Genomic DNA, 15,113 nt, shown 5'->3' with positions numbered 1-15,113 from the left:
AATTTACGCTTGGGATAGAGGAAACGAAACTTCTCCTGCTCCGCAGCCGCCTCTTCTGCTGAAGGGGCTGGGGGAGAAATATCCAACAGCCTATTGATGGCTGAGATAAGGTCGTTTACCATGGCATCCCCATCCGGGGTATCCAGGTTGAGAGGGGTTCCAGAAGTGGATTCCTGATCACTCTCATCAGACACATCACAGGGAGACTGATTGCGCTGAGACCCTGAGCAGTGTGAAGACGTCGAGGGTCTTTCCCAGCGAGCTCGCTTAGGGTGGCTGGGGCCATCATCTGAGTCATAATCCTCGGCCTGTGAAGCCGGGGACCCCCCTGTGGGCTGGATACATTCCAAGTAAGGGGGACCTGAGGACAGAGGCCTCGCCGTGCCCAGAGACTGAGCCCCATGCATAGATTGCAAGGTTTCAAGGATTTTTGCCATAGACACAGACATATTATCTGCAAAAACTGCAAAGTCTGTCCCTGTCACCGGGGCAGAACTGACAAGCGTCTCAGCCTGGGTCGCTACCTCTCCTGACTCCGGCTGGCGAAGCAGCACCGGGTCGGAGCATTGCACACAATGGGGGTCATCGGAGCCTGCTGGTAGATTAGCCCCGCATGCAGCACACGCAGTATACACAGCCCTTTTTGCCTTGGCCGCCTTGCGTTTTGAGGATGACATGTTGCTGCTTCCACAGAGCGATCTGGGATATGCAGCCAGAAGCAACCTCACAGTGCAAGAAATACAATATCTATATATCTGTACACAGTACACCGATACACTGTGAGGCACTAGAGGGACCAGCACAGACAAATCGCTTACCGCCCGCTTAAAAAAGCGGGTGTGTGGTCGCCAGATAGCCCCTAGTCCAGGTCTCCCAGAGCCTTGCGTCCTTCCTCCAGCCAGGCATGCATGTAATGGCTGCCGGCGTCTCGAGAGAGGAAGGGGGGCGGGCCCTGGGCGTTCCTGGCCAAGAGCGGGAAGCCTGCTTCCCTCTGTGCCAAGTGAGAGGGCTGGAGCATGTAAATCAGGCTCCAGCCCTCGTCGCTGCTAGCGAACAGCGTCTCTCCCCTACCCTGAATGACAGGGTGGGGGCGGGAACGAATCGGAGCTGCCGGCGTCCTAGGCCCAAAAAGCCGGGGACTAAATTTATAACCGCCGCCGCCGTAAAAGCGCGGACGGCGGATCCCCGGCGCACCACAAGTCACAGCAGCGCCGCCCGATCCAGAGGGGGTCGGCGCTGCGTTCCCATACACAAAAAAGTCCCCCAGTAATCTGTAGGGACACCAACTCCACGTTGCGGTCCCCGGCGCACTACAACACCCAGCCAGCCCGGAGTGTGTCTGTGCCTGCCGGGGACACAGAGTACCTGTATGATGCAGGGCCTGTCCCTGATCGTACTCCTGCTCCGTCTCCATCAGGTTCTAATGGGTCTGTGGATGGAGCCCGGCATCAGAGCTGAGAGGCCGGCAGGATCCCACTTCCACAGAGCCCTACCAGGGGATGTGGAAGGAAAACAGCATGTCAGGCTCCAGCCCTGTACCAGCAATAGGTACCTCAACCTTACAACACCATCCAGGGGTGAGAAGGGAGCATGCTGGGGACACTATATGTGTCCTCTTTTCTTCCATCCGAAACAGTCAGCAGCTACTGCTGACTAAAATCTGTGGAGCTATGCATGGAATGTCTGACCTCCTTCGCACACAAAGCTAAAACTGGAGAACCCGTGATACCACGGGGGGGTATAGCCAGAGGGGGAGGGGCCTTGCACTTTTAATGTAGTGCTTTGTGTGGCCTCCAGAGGGCAGTAGCTATACCCCAATCGTCTGGGTCTCCCAATAGAGCGCTGAAGAAAACACCAATAGCGCCGAGACTTGCCCTTTAAGGGAGCCGAGCGACAAGCCCTTTTCCAACCCAGATTGCAGGAAGGAAAGAAAAGTAGGCAATGCCAATGGCCAGGGGGACACTCCTTGTACAGAGCACCAGTAAAAGAAAATCTTCCACTTCCGTGGTAGATCTTAGCAGACGTGGGCTTCATAGCCTGTCTCATGGTGGCAACGACCCCGTGGGATAATCCTGAGGACACTAGGATCTAGGACGCAATGGCCACACAGTAGGTTCAGGGCCGTAGAATTCAGATGGAAACACGGCCCTTGGGACAGTAAGTCTGGCCGGTCTGGTAGTGCCCACGGTTGACCGACCGTGAGATGCCTGTCGCCAGAGCTCTTTGATCGTCATGAAAACCGGGACCTTGCTGTTGTGCGGATTCGTGAAACCCGTCCGGGTGCAGAGACCATTCTCCTGCGTCCACGCCCTGGTGACTGAGGAAGTCTGCTTCCCAGTTTTCTACGCCCGGGATGTGAACTGCGGATATGGTGTATGCTCTGTCTTCCACCCCTAGCAGAATCCGGCGGACTTCCTGGGAGGCTCGCCGACTGCGTAGTCCGCCTTGGTGGTTGATGTATGCCACCGCTGTGGATTGTCCGACTGAATTCGGATCTGTTTGCCTTCCAGCCACTGCAGGAAGTCTTGCAGTGCCATATGCACTGCCCAGAGCTCCAGACAATTGATCTGAAGAGTGGACTCCTCTGAAGAGAGTCCTTGATCGTCTGAGAAAGGGGGACGTTCCTGTGTAGGGACATAGACTTCCCCTCCCATAAGCGAAGAATGTTCTATTGAAGTGGACGCAGATGAAACTGCGTGAAAGGGACTGCCTCTGGATGAGGTGTCTCCTTGAAGGAGAGACTGCACCCCCGTCTGTAGTGACCGCTGTTTGTCCAGTGGAAGCTTCACCATCGCTGAGGGAGTGTGAAACCCCAAGCTAAGATATGCCAGCGATTGGGTTTAACTTTGAAAAGTTGAGGACCCACCCGAAACTCTGGGAAGTCTCCAGCGCCATGTTCAGGCTGTGTTGGCATGCCTCTTAAAAGAGTGCCTTGACAAGTAGATGGTCTAAGTAAGGGATCACAGGGTGACCCTGAGAGTGCGGGAGTGGTCCCACTGCTGCCATGAACTTGGTGAAAACCCGTGGGGCTGTCGCCAGACCGAAGGGTAGGGCTACGAACCGAAGATGCTCGTCTTCAATAACGAATCGTAGCAAACGCCGGTGCTCTGGAGCAATCGGCACGTGGAGATAAGCATCCTGATGTCTATTGATGCTAGGAAATCTCCTTGAGACATTGAGGCAATGACGGAGCGGAGGGTTACATCCGGAACCGCCTGGTTTTCACGTGCTTGTTGAGCAGTTTAAGGTCCAGAACGGAACGGAAGGAGTCGTCCTATTTTGTCACCCCGACCAGATCGGAGTAAAAAGTGTCTCTTGTTCCTGAGGAGGAACCGGGATTACGACTCCTACTGCCTGCAGAAGAGCCTCGGCTCGGCCGGTGAGGAAGTTTTTGCGACAAACTGTCTCTCACCCACCGGCCATTGACCTGTGGCAGTTAAATGTCGCTAAAGCGGGGGAGTCTGCCACCGACCGCGGACGCGGAGAGAGAGGGCTGAAAGTCATGAGGAAACCGCCTTGGTAGCGGTTCCTCCGGCTGCCTTCTCCGGGCGTGATTGAGCCCGCCAGGAACCTGCGCCCCTCTGAGCCTTTTGAGTCCTGTTGGACGAGGGCAATTGGGACGTGCCCGAGCCTGGGAAGGACCGAAACCTCGACTGTCCCTTCTCCTGATGGGTCTTGTTTGATAGCTGGGGTAAGGAAGAATCCGTACCCTTGGACAGTTGAATGATTTAATCCAACCGCTCACGAAACAGTCTGTCACCAGATAAAGGCAATCTGGTTAAGCACTTTTGTGGAAGCAGCATCTACTCCAATCCCTTAACACTAGGAGCGTAACAACACGGAGTTGGCGGACGCCACTGACGTACGGCTCGTAGAGTCCAGGACAGCATAAACAGCTTGAGTCGCAATGCCGACATTGCGAGGTGAAGGACGCTACTGCGGCCAAGATGTACATGTGACCGCGTCCCTCTGCGCAATACTAGCTGAAATAGCTTGGAGTGCCTCTATGGCTGCGAATGCCGGGGCAACCGACCCGCCGATAGGGCTATCTGTCTGTCAATGGCATCTTTAAGTGAAGTCCCATCTTCCACTGCAACTATAGATCTAGCCGCAAGCCTGGAGATTGGGGGATCCACCCTTGGAGCGCTTGAGCACGTCAGGGGGGAAGAGACAACGCGTATCTTCAATACGGTTGGAGAAACGCTTATCGGGATAAGCGTGATGTTCCTGGACTGCTTCTCTGGAGTCAGAGTGACCAGAAAAGTACTCAATATACGCTTGAGATACCGAAATAGGGATTTCTTCTGCTGTGAAGCTGACCCCTCCACTGGAGGAGTTGAGGGAGAAATACCCAACCTTCCATTGATGGACGCTATAAGATTATTCACTATAGCGTCACCATCCGGTGTATCCGGATTGAGAGCGGTCTCAGGATCAGAGTCCTGAACAGCTACGTCTGCCTCATCATACAGAGAGTACTGTGATGAAGTCGAGGGCCGTTCTTAGGGAGCTCGCTTAGGCCGTCTGGGACTGTCGTCCGTGTCAGAGCCTGCACCCTGGGATGCATGGGACCCTCCTGGAGCCATGATTTGTTTCGAAATCAGGGTGGCCAGCGGCATTGAATCAACATTGCCCAAGGTCTGTCTGGACTGCAAAGTCTGTAAGATGTTAGTCATAGCCACAGACAATATATCAGCGGAAACTGCAACTCCGTCCCTGTCCCTGGACAGGGATCACAGGTGGTTCTTTTGGCCACCTGTAGCAGAGACCCCGTTGAGTAATTGCACACACTGGGGGTCCTGGAACAGTCGCATGCAGTACAAGCAGCAAAGAAAGCCTGTGCCTTGGCACCCATGGTTTTTTTTTTTTTTTTTGCTGTTGCTGTCTAGCCATCTAGGAGCATTAGCCAAGAATAGCGACCGTACAGTGCAATGTATAGCATACAAGCATGAAGTACAATAAACACTTCAGCACATGCAGTACAAGGAGCATAGAAAGCCTGTGCCTTGACACCTTTGCTTTTCTGCTGCCGTTGTCTAGTTATTCAGGAGCATTAGCCAGGAAAAGCGACATACAGTGAATGTATAGCATACAAGCATGAAAATAACCACTGCAGCACATGCAATCCAAGCAGCATTGAAAGCTTGTGCCTTAGCACCCTTGCTTTTCTGCTGCTGTTGTCTAGTCATCAAGGAGCATTAGCCAAGAATAGCGACATGCAGTGAATGTACAAGCATGAAAATAAACTCTGCAGTACATGCAATCCAAGCAGCATTGAAAGCTTGTGTCTTAGCACCATTGCTGTTTGCTGCCGCTGTCTAGCCATCTAGGCGGGTAGACAGCCAAGAATAGCCCTTACAGTGCAATGTAAAGCATACAAGCATAAAGGACACATGACACTGCAGCACATGCAAGACAAGCAGCATATAGAGTCTGTGCTTTAGCACCCCTGATCTTTTGCTGCTGTTTCTAGGTCTGCATCCTGAATAGCGACCGTACAAAAGTACAACAGGACACTTCGGCATTAGTGGGTCAGCACTTTAGTTGCCGCTTACCGCCCGCACAAAAGCGGGAGTGTGGCGCCGGAATCCTGTACTGGTAGCTCAGTGTCTCCGTTTTCCCGCTCTGCGTGCCGGAATGGCTGCCGGCGTCCAGAGGAGAGGGGCGGGCCGAGGGCGTGCCTGAGACAAGAGCGGGAACCCGGCGCCCACTGTGTCTAGTAAAGGGGGCTGGAGAATGCAAATAAGGCTCCAGCCCTCGGCGCTGCTATAGAACAGCGTCTCTCCCTGTCCCTGAGTGACAGGGTGGGGGCGGGAATGAAGCGGCGCTAGGCCGCAAAAGCCGGGGACTAAAGTTAGAAGCGCCGCCGCCGTAAAAGCGCGGTCGGCGCGTCCCCGGCGCACTACAAGTCGCAGCTGCGCCGCCGCTCCAGGGGCGGTCGGCGCGGCGGTCCCCACACGTAAAGTCCCCCAGTAATCTGCAGGGACTATAAGCCCAGCGCACAGCGCTACAGTCCCCGGCGCACTAGCACACCCAGCAAGCCTGGAGTGTGCGTGGCCTGCCATACGGGGACACAGAGTACCTGAAAGTTGCAGGGCCTTGTCCCTGAACGGCACTCCCGCTCCACATCCAGCAGGTTCTATGGGTCTGTGGATGGAGCCCGGCCTCAGGGCTTGGTGGCCGGAAAGATCCCACTTCCTCAGAGCCCCTCAGGGGGATGGGGAAGGAAAACAGCATGTGGGCTCCAGCCTCCGTACCAGCAATAGGTACCTCAACCTTACAAACCGCAAGTGGGGTGAGAAGGGAGCATGCTGGGGGCCCTAGTATGGGCCCTCTTTTCTTCCATCCGATATAGTCAGCAGCTACTGCTGACTAAACAGTGGAGCTATGCGTGGATGTCTGACCTCCTTCGCACAAAGCAGAAAACTGGTGAGCCAGTGATCCCACTGGGGGTGTATAGCCAGAAGGGGAGGGGCCTTACACTTTTTAGTGTAATTGCTTTGTGTGGCCTCCGGAGGCAGTGCTATACACCCAATCGTCTGGGTCTCCCAATGGAGCGCCGAAGAAATGTAAAAGGCTATACATTTTATCCAGCCACAGCGTCAACTGAACTAAATTCTAAATGTCTACATCTAGTAGTAAACAATTACAAAATCCTAAACCAACCTTTTAAGTGGAGGTGATTGCCACCTTTTCAGCGCCTGCATCCTGAGAGCAAGGAGGAAAAACAGTTCACGTTTCAAGAGCATATTCCATAAAATATGCAAAAAGAGTAGCAACTTTCTGCACAGTAGCAGATGACAGGTCCGCCCACTTTGACTACACCAAGTTCCAAATTATTATGCAAATTATATTTTTCTCTGATTTTCCTAAATGGTCGGTGCAAATGACAGTCAGTCTAATAAAAGTCATCACCCGTTAGAGCAGACCTGGGCAAGGGGCGGCCCGCGGGCCAGATGCGGCCCGCCTACTGTCTGTGACCGGCCCGCCTGTCTTGCTAAGAGTTGGAGGCGTGGCCTGATCTATGCCTCAGCCTTGCTCTCACTGCCGGGAGCTATGATTCCCGCAGTGCAGTGATAAGCAGCTGCCACGCCCCCACTCTGCCTGTCATGCCCCCTCTGGTTGCTGATCACACTCCTCGGATGCCTCCCTTGTCCCCTCCTCTTGCTCTGTCGATGCTGGCCGCGCCCCCTTTGCCTGCCCCTTCTACCCTGGGATCCTCACATGACCGATTTATATCCACAGCAGCCACTTCAAAAACGTTTGGTCTACAAACTGAGGTAATGTGCACTTGTGCAGAAGTTACACCGGTGAGAGGGCAAAGTGGCTGCAGAAGGGGGGAGCAGGGGAGCAGCCCTTGTGCCTTCTCAGGTCCCCCCTGTGCCTGCAATAGAGGAAGCAGACACACAGGGGACTCAGTGAAAGCAGCCAGAGGAGCCCTCAGGCTCTGCTGCTGTGCTGCCTGCCTGTGCCCTCAGCGTCTCCAAGGCCAGTATGCATGCCCCACTGGCCACCACTGTGAGTATGCATGCCCCACTAGCCACCACTGTCAGTATGCATGCCCCAGTAGCCACCACTGTCAGTATGCATGCCCCACAGGCCTCAGGCTCTGCTGCTGCTGTGCTGCCTGCCTGTGCCCTCAGCGTCTCCAAGGCCAGTATGCATGCCCCACTGGCCACCACTGTGAGTATGCATGCCCCACTAGCCACCACTGTCAGTATGCATGCCCCACTAGCCACCACTGTCAGTATGCATGCCCCACTGGCCACCACTGTCAGTATGCATGCCCCACTGGCCACCACTGTCAGTATGCATGCCCCACTAGCCACCACTGTGAGTATGCATGCCCCACTAGCCACCACTGTCAGTATGCATGCCCCACTAGCCACCACTGTCAGTATGCATGCCCCACTGGCCACCACTGTCAGTATGCATGCCCCACTGGCCACCACTGTGAGTATGCATGCCCCACTAGCCACCACTGTGAGTATGCATGCCCCACTAGCCACCACTGTCAGTATGCATGCCCCACTGGCCACCACTGTCAGTATGCATGCCCCACTGGCCACCACTGTGAGTATGCATGCCCCACTAGCCACCACTGTGAGTATGCATACCCCACTAGCCACCACTGTCAGTATGCATGCCCCACTGGCCACCACTGTCAGTATGCATGCCCCACTGGCCACCACTGTGAGTATGCATGCCCCACTAGCCACCACTGTGAGTATGCATGCCCCACTAGCCACCACTGTCAGTATGCATGCCCCACTGGCCACCACTGTCAGTATGCATGCCCCACTAGCCACCACTGTGAGTATGCATGCCCCACTAGCCACCACTGTCAGTATGCATGCCCCACTGGCCACCACTGTCAGTATGCATGCCCCACTGGCCACCACTGTCAGTATGCATGCCCCACTGGCCACCACTGTCAGTATGCATACCCCACTGGCCACCACTGTGAGTATGCATGCCCCACTAGCCACCACTGTCAGTATGCATGCCCCACTGGCCACCACTGTCAGTATGCATGCCCCACTGGCCACCACTGTCAGTATGCATGCCCCACTGGCCACCACTGTCAGTATGCATGCCCCACTGGCCACCACTGTCAGTATGCATGCCCCACTGGCCACCACTGTGAGTATGCATGCCCCACTAGCCACCACTGTCAGTATGCATGCCCCACTGGCCACCACTGTCAGTATGCATGCCCCACTAGCCACCACTGTGAGTATGCATGCACCACTAGCCACCACTGTCAGTATGCATGCCCCACTGGCCACCACTGTCAGTATGCATGCCCCACTAGCCACCACTGTGAGAGTGCATTCCCCATTAGCCACCACTGTCAGTATGCATGCCCCAGTAGCCACCACTGTCAGTATGCATGCCCCACAGGCCTCAGGCTCTGCTGTTGCTGTGCTGCCTGCCTGTGCCCTCAGCGTCTCCAAGGCCAGTATGCATGCCCCACTGGCCACCACGGTCAGTATGCATGCCCCACTAGCCACCACTGTGAGTATGCATGCCCCACTAGCCACCACTGTCAGTATGCATGCCCCACTAGCCACCACTGGTCAGTATGCATGCCCCACTAGCCACCACTGTGAGTATGCATGCCCCACTAGCCACCACTGTCAGTATGCATGCCCCACTGGCCACCACTGTCAGTATGCATGCCCCACTAGCCACCACTGTGAGTATGCATGCCCCACTGGCCACCACTGTCAGTATGCATGCCCCACTGGCCACCACTGTCAGTATGCATGCCCCACTGGCCACCACTGTCAGTATGCATGCCCCACTGGCCACCACTGTGAGAGTGCATTCCCCACTAGCCACCACTGTCAGTATGCATGCCCCAGTAGCCACCACTGTCAGTATGCATGCCCCACAGGCCTCAGGCTCTGCTGCTGCTGTGCTGCCTGCCTGTGCCCTCAGCGTCTCCAAGGCCAGTATGCATGCCCCACTGGCCATTACTGTCAGTATGCATGCCCCACTGGCCACCACTGTCAGTATGCATGCCTCACAGGCCACCACTGTCAGTATGCATGCCTCACAGGCCACCACTGTCAGTATGCATGCCCCACTGGCCACCACTGTCAGTATGCATGCCCCACTGGCCACCACTGTCAGTATGCATGCCCCACTGGCCACCACTGTGAGAGTGCATTCCCCACTAGCCACCACTGTCAGTATGCATGCCCCAGTAGCCACCACTGTCAGTATGCATGCCCCACAGGCCTCAGGCTCTGCTGCTGCTGTGCTGCCTGCCTGTGCCCTCAGCGTCTCCAAGGCCAGTATGCATGCCCCACTGGCCACCACTGTCAGTATGCATGCCCCACTGGCCACCACTGTCAGTATGCATGCCTCACAGGCCACCACTGTCAGTATGCATGCCCCACTGGCCACCACTGTCAGTATGCATGCCCCACTGGCCACCACTGTCAGTATGCATGCCTCACAGGCCACCACTGTCAGTATGCATGCCTCACAGGCCACCACTGTCAGTATGCATGCCTCACAGGCCACCACTGTCAGTATGCATGCCTCACAGGCCACCACTGTCAGTATGCATGCCTCACAGGCCACCACTGTCAGTATGCATGCCTCACAGGCCACCACTGTCAGTATGCATGCCCCACTGGCCACCACTGTCAGTATGCATGCCCCACTGGCCACCACTGTCAGTATGCATGCCCCACTGGCCACCACTGTCAGTATGCATGCCCCACTGGCCACCACTGTCAGTATGCATGCCCCACTGGCCACCACTGTCAGTATGCATGCCCCACTGGCCACCACTGTCAGCATGCATGCCCCACTGGCCACCACTGTCAGTATGCATGCCCCACTGGCCACCACTGTCAGTATGCATGCCCCACTGGCCACCACTGTCCGTATGCATGCCCCACTGGCCACCACTGTCAGTATGCATGCCCCACTGGCCACCACTGTCAGTATGCATGCCCCACTGGCCACCACTGTCAATATGTCTGCTTCACAGTCCCCAGTAATGTCTATGCCACTTACTAACCCCAGTAATGTCTGCCACTTACTGACCCCAGTAATGTGTATGCCCCCCACTGACCTCAGTAATGTCTATGCCCCCCCACTGACCCCAGTAATGTGTATGCCCCCCACTGACCCCAGTAATGTGTATGCCCCCCACTGACCCCAGTAATGTGTATGCCCCCCCACTGACCCCAGTAATGTGTATGCCCCCCCACTGACCCCAGTAATGTCTATGCCCTCCACTGACCCAAGTAATGTCTATGCCCTCCACTGATCCCAGTAATGTGTATGCCCCCCACATTTTCATTGAATCTTATTGTTGTTTAACTTACTGTTTGTTTATGAAGGGATAGTATATACTATATACAGTATTGGGTAGAACTGAGCCAATTACATTAGTCCGGCCCTCTAAAACCATCCCAATTTCTCATGCGGCCCCATGGGAAAATTAATTGCCCACCCCTGCGTTAGAGTATACATCTAATTTTATTGAAGGAACCTCCCAATGATAACAGTATAATCTTCAAAATTTAAAAAAAACTCCAAATGCACTGTTCCAAATTATTAGGCACAGTAGAGTTTCTAAACATTTTATATGTTTTAAAGAAGTGAAAATGCTCATTTGTGGAATTTGCAGTGTTAAGAGGTCACATTCACTGAAATAAAAAGCTATTTAAATCCAAAACATCCTAACAGGCCAAGTTCATGTTAACATAGGAACCCTTCTTTGATATCACCTTCACAATTCTTGCATCCATTGAACTTGTGCGTTTTTGGAGAGTTTCTGCTTGAATTTCTTTGCATGATGTCAGAATAGCCTCCCAGAGCTGCTGTTTTGATGTGAACTGCCTCCCACCCTCATAGATCTTTTGCTTGATGATACTCCAAAGGTTCTCTATAGGGTTGAGGTCAGGGGAAGATGGTGGCCACACCATGAGTTTATCTACTTTTATGCCCATAATAGCAATGACACAGAGGTATTATTTGCAGCATGAAATGGTGCATTGTCATGCATGAAGATAATTTTGCTCCTGAAAACACGTTTCTGCTTTTTGTACCATGGAAGAAAGTTGTCAGTTAAACTCTATATACTTTGCAGAGGTCATTTTCACACCTTCAGGAACCCTAAAGGGGCCTACCAGATGTCTCCCCATGATTCCGGCCTAAAACATGACTCCTCCACCTCCTTTCTGACGTCACAGCCTTGTTGGGACATGGTGGCCATCCACCACTCCATCCATCTGGACCATCCAGGGCTGCTCGACACTCATCAGTAAACAAGACTGTTTGAAAATTAGTCTTCATGTATGTCTGGGCCCCCTGCAACAGTGTCTGCTTGTGAGCACTGTTTAGGGAATGCCGAATAGTAGGTTTATGCACCATAGCAAGCCTTTGAAGGATCCTACACGTTGAGGTTCGAGGGACTCCAGAGGCACCAGCAGCTTCAAATATCTGTTTGCTGGTTTGTAATGGCTTTTTAGCAGCTGTTCTCTTAATCCGATGGAGTTGCCTGGCAGAAACCTTCCTCATTCTGCCTTTATCAGCACGAACACGTATGTGCTCAGAATCAGCCACAAATCTCTTCACAGTACGATGATCACGCTTAGATTTTCGTGAAATATCTAATGTTTTCATCCCTTGTCCAAGGCATTGCACTATTTGATGCTTTTCGGCAGCAGAGAGATCCTTTTTCTTTCCCATGTTACTTGAAAACTGTGGTCTGCTTAATATTGTGGAACATCCAGGTTTTTTTTTATTGGGCTCACCTGGCAAACTAATTATCACAGGTATCTGAGACTAATTTCAGTGATACAAAGAACTTTGAGACACAATACCATCAATAAGTTTCATTGAAAAACAAAGAAGGGAATTTTGTTACTTACCGTAAATTCCTTTTCTTCTAGCTCCTATTGGGAGACCCAGACGATTGGTGTATAGCTACTGCCTCCGGAGGCCACACAAAGCATTACACTAAAAAGTGTAAGGCCCCTCCCCTTCTGGCTATACACCCCCAGTGGGATCACTGGCTCACCAGTTTTAGTGCAAAAGCAAGAAGGAGGAAAGCCAATAACTGGTTAAACAAATTCACTCCGAGTAACATCGGAGAACTGAAAAACCGTTCAACATGAACAACATGTGTACCCGAAAAAACCCAACAATCCCGAAGGACAACAGGGCGGGTGCTGGGTCTCCCAATAGGAGCTAGAAGAAAAGGAATTTACGGTAAGTAACAAAATTCCCTTCTTCGTCGCTCCATTGGGAGACCCAGACGATTGGGACGTCCAAAAGCTGTCCCTGGGTGGGTAAATTAATACCTCAAGTTAGAGCTGCAAAACAGCTCTCCCCTACGAGGAGGCAACCGCCGCCTGCAGGACTCTTCTACCTAGGCTGGCGTCTGCCGAAGCATAGGTATGCACCTGATAATGTTTGGTGAAAGTGTGCAGACTCGACCAGGTAGCTGCCTGGCACACCTGTTGAGCCGTAGCCTGGTGTCGTAATGCCCAGGACGCACCCACGGCTCTGGTAGAATGGGCCTTCAGCCCTGATGGAACCGGAAGCCCAGCAGAACGGTAGGCTTCAAGAATTGGTTCTTTGATCCATCGAGCCAGGGTGGCTTTGGAAGCCTGCGACCCTTTGCGCTTACCAGCGACAAGGACAAAGAGTGCATCGGAACGGCGCAGGGGCGCCGTGCGGGAAATGTAGATTCTGAGTGCTCTCACCAGATCTAACAAATGTAAATTCATCTCATACCGATGAACTGCATGAGGACAAAGAAGGGAATTTTGTTACTTACCGTAAATTCCTTTTCTTCTAGCTCTTATTGGGAGACCCAGACGATTGGGGTATAGCTACTGCCCTCTGGAGGCCACACAAAGCACTACATCAAAAGTGCAAGGCCCCTCCCCCTCTGGCTATACCCCCCCGTGGTATCACGGGTTCTCCAGTTTTAGTGCCAAAGCAAGAAGGAGGAAGCCAATAACTGGTTTAAACAAATTAACTCCGAATAACATCGGAGAACTGAAAAAACCGTTCAACATGAACAACATGTGTACCCGCAAACAACAAAAAAACATCCCGAAGGACAACAGGGCGGGTGCTGGGTCTCCCAATAAGAGCTAGAAGAAAAGGAATTTACGGTAAGTAACAAAATTCCCTTCTTCTTCAGCGCTCTATTGGGAGACCCAGACGATTGGGACGTCCAAAAGCTGTCCCTGGGTGGGTAAAGAAATACCTCATGTTAGAGCTGCAAAACAGCCCTCCCCTACAGGGGTGTCACTGCCGCCTGCAGGACTCTTCTACCTAAGCTGGCATCCGCCGAAGCATAGGTATGCACCTGATAATGCTTGGTGAAAGTGTGCAGACTGGACCAGGTAGCTGCCTGGCACACCTGTTGAGCCGAAGCCTGGTGACGAAATGCCCAGGACGCACCCACGGCTCTGGTTGAGTGGGCTTTTAGCCCTGAAGGAACCGGAAGCCCCGCAGAACGGTAGGCCTCTAGAATTGGTTCTTTGATCCATCGAGCCAGGGTGGCTTTAGAAGCCTGCAACCCCTTGCGCGGACCAGCGACAAGGACAAAAAGTGCATCGGCACGGCGCATGGGCGCCGTTCGGGAAATGTAGATTCTGAGTGCTCTCACCAGATCTAGCAAACGTAAGTCCTTTTCATACCGGTGAACCGGATGAGGACAAAAAGAAGGCAAGGATATATCCTGATTAAGATGAAAAGAGGATACGACCTTAGGGAGAAACTCCGGAATAGGGCGCAGCACTACCTTGTCCTGGTGGAACACCAGGAAGGGAGCCTTGGATGACAGAGCTGCCAGCTCAGACACTCGCCGAAGCGATGTGATCGCAACAAGAAACGCCACTTTCTGTGACAGCCGAGAAAAGGAAACTTCCTTCAGAGGCTCGAAAGGCGGCTTCTGGAGAGCAACTAGTACCCTGTTCAGATCCCAAGGATCTAACGGCCGCTTGTACGGGGGCACAATATGACAGACCCCCTGCAGGAACGTGCGCACCTTAGGAAGACGTGCTAGACGCTTCTGAAAAAACACGGATAGTGCCGAAACTTGCCCTTTAAGGGAGCTGAGCGACAAGCCCTTTTCTAACCCCGATTGCAGGAAGGAAAGAAACTTGGGCAATGCAAATGGCCAGGGAGACACTCCCTGAGCAGAGCACCAGGACAAGAAAATCTTCCACGTTCTGTGGTAGATCTTAGCCGAATTCGACTTTCTAGCTTGTCTCATTGTGGCAACGACTCCCTGAGATAATCCAGCAGATGCTAGGATCCAGGACTCAATGGCCACACAGTCAGGTTCAGGGCCGCAGAATTCTGATGGAAAAACGGCCCTTGGGACAGTAAGTCTGGTCGGTCTGGCAGTGACCACGGTCGACCGATCGTGAGATGCCACAGATCCGGATACCACGACCTCCTCGGCCAGTCTGGAGCGACGAGTATGACGCGGCTGCACTCGGATCTGATCTTGCGTAGCACTCTGGGCAAGAGCGCCAGAGGCGGAAACACGTATGGGAGCTGAAACTGCGACCAATCTTGAACCAAGGCGTCTGCCGCCAGAGCTCTTTGATCGCGCGACC

The 15,113-nt window shown here is 53.4% G+C and overlaps 1 protein-coding gene across 4 annotated transcripts in view; it reads right to left on the bottom strand.

Moving 5' to 3' along the window:
- The window catches only part of SRRM1 (serine and arginine repetitive matrix 1), a 165,785-nt gene that overhangs the window by 35,865 nt on the left and 114,807 nt on the right, over window positions 1-15,113 (bottom strand). For 3 of the 4 annotated variants that reach the window (XM_075336082.1, XM_075336084.1, XM_075336085.1), the window contains one exon: window positions 6,667-6,708. The exons of the other annotated variant lie outside the window; for it this stretch is intronic. In XM_075336082.1, coding sequence (XP_075192197.1) covers window positions 6,667-6,708 — 42 coding nt within the window. The remainder of the gene's footprint in view (window positions 1-6,666; window positions 6,709-15,113) is intronic. 4 annotated transcript variants of the gene reach the window in all.

This window comes from Anomaloglossus baeobatrachus, chromosome 2, assembly GCF_048569485.1.
Source record: "Anomaloglossus baeobatrachus isolate aAnoBae1 chromosome 2, aAnoBae1.hap1, whole genome shotgun sequence".
NCBI classification, from domain to species: domain Eukaryota; kingdom Metazoa; phylum Chordata; class Amphibia; order Anura; family Aromobatidae; genus Anomaloglossus; species Anomaloglossus baeobatrachus.
This window is presented reverse-complemented; position numbering and strand designations above follow the sequence as displayed.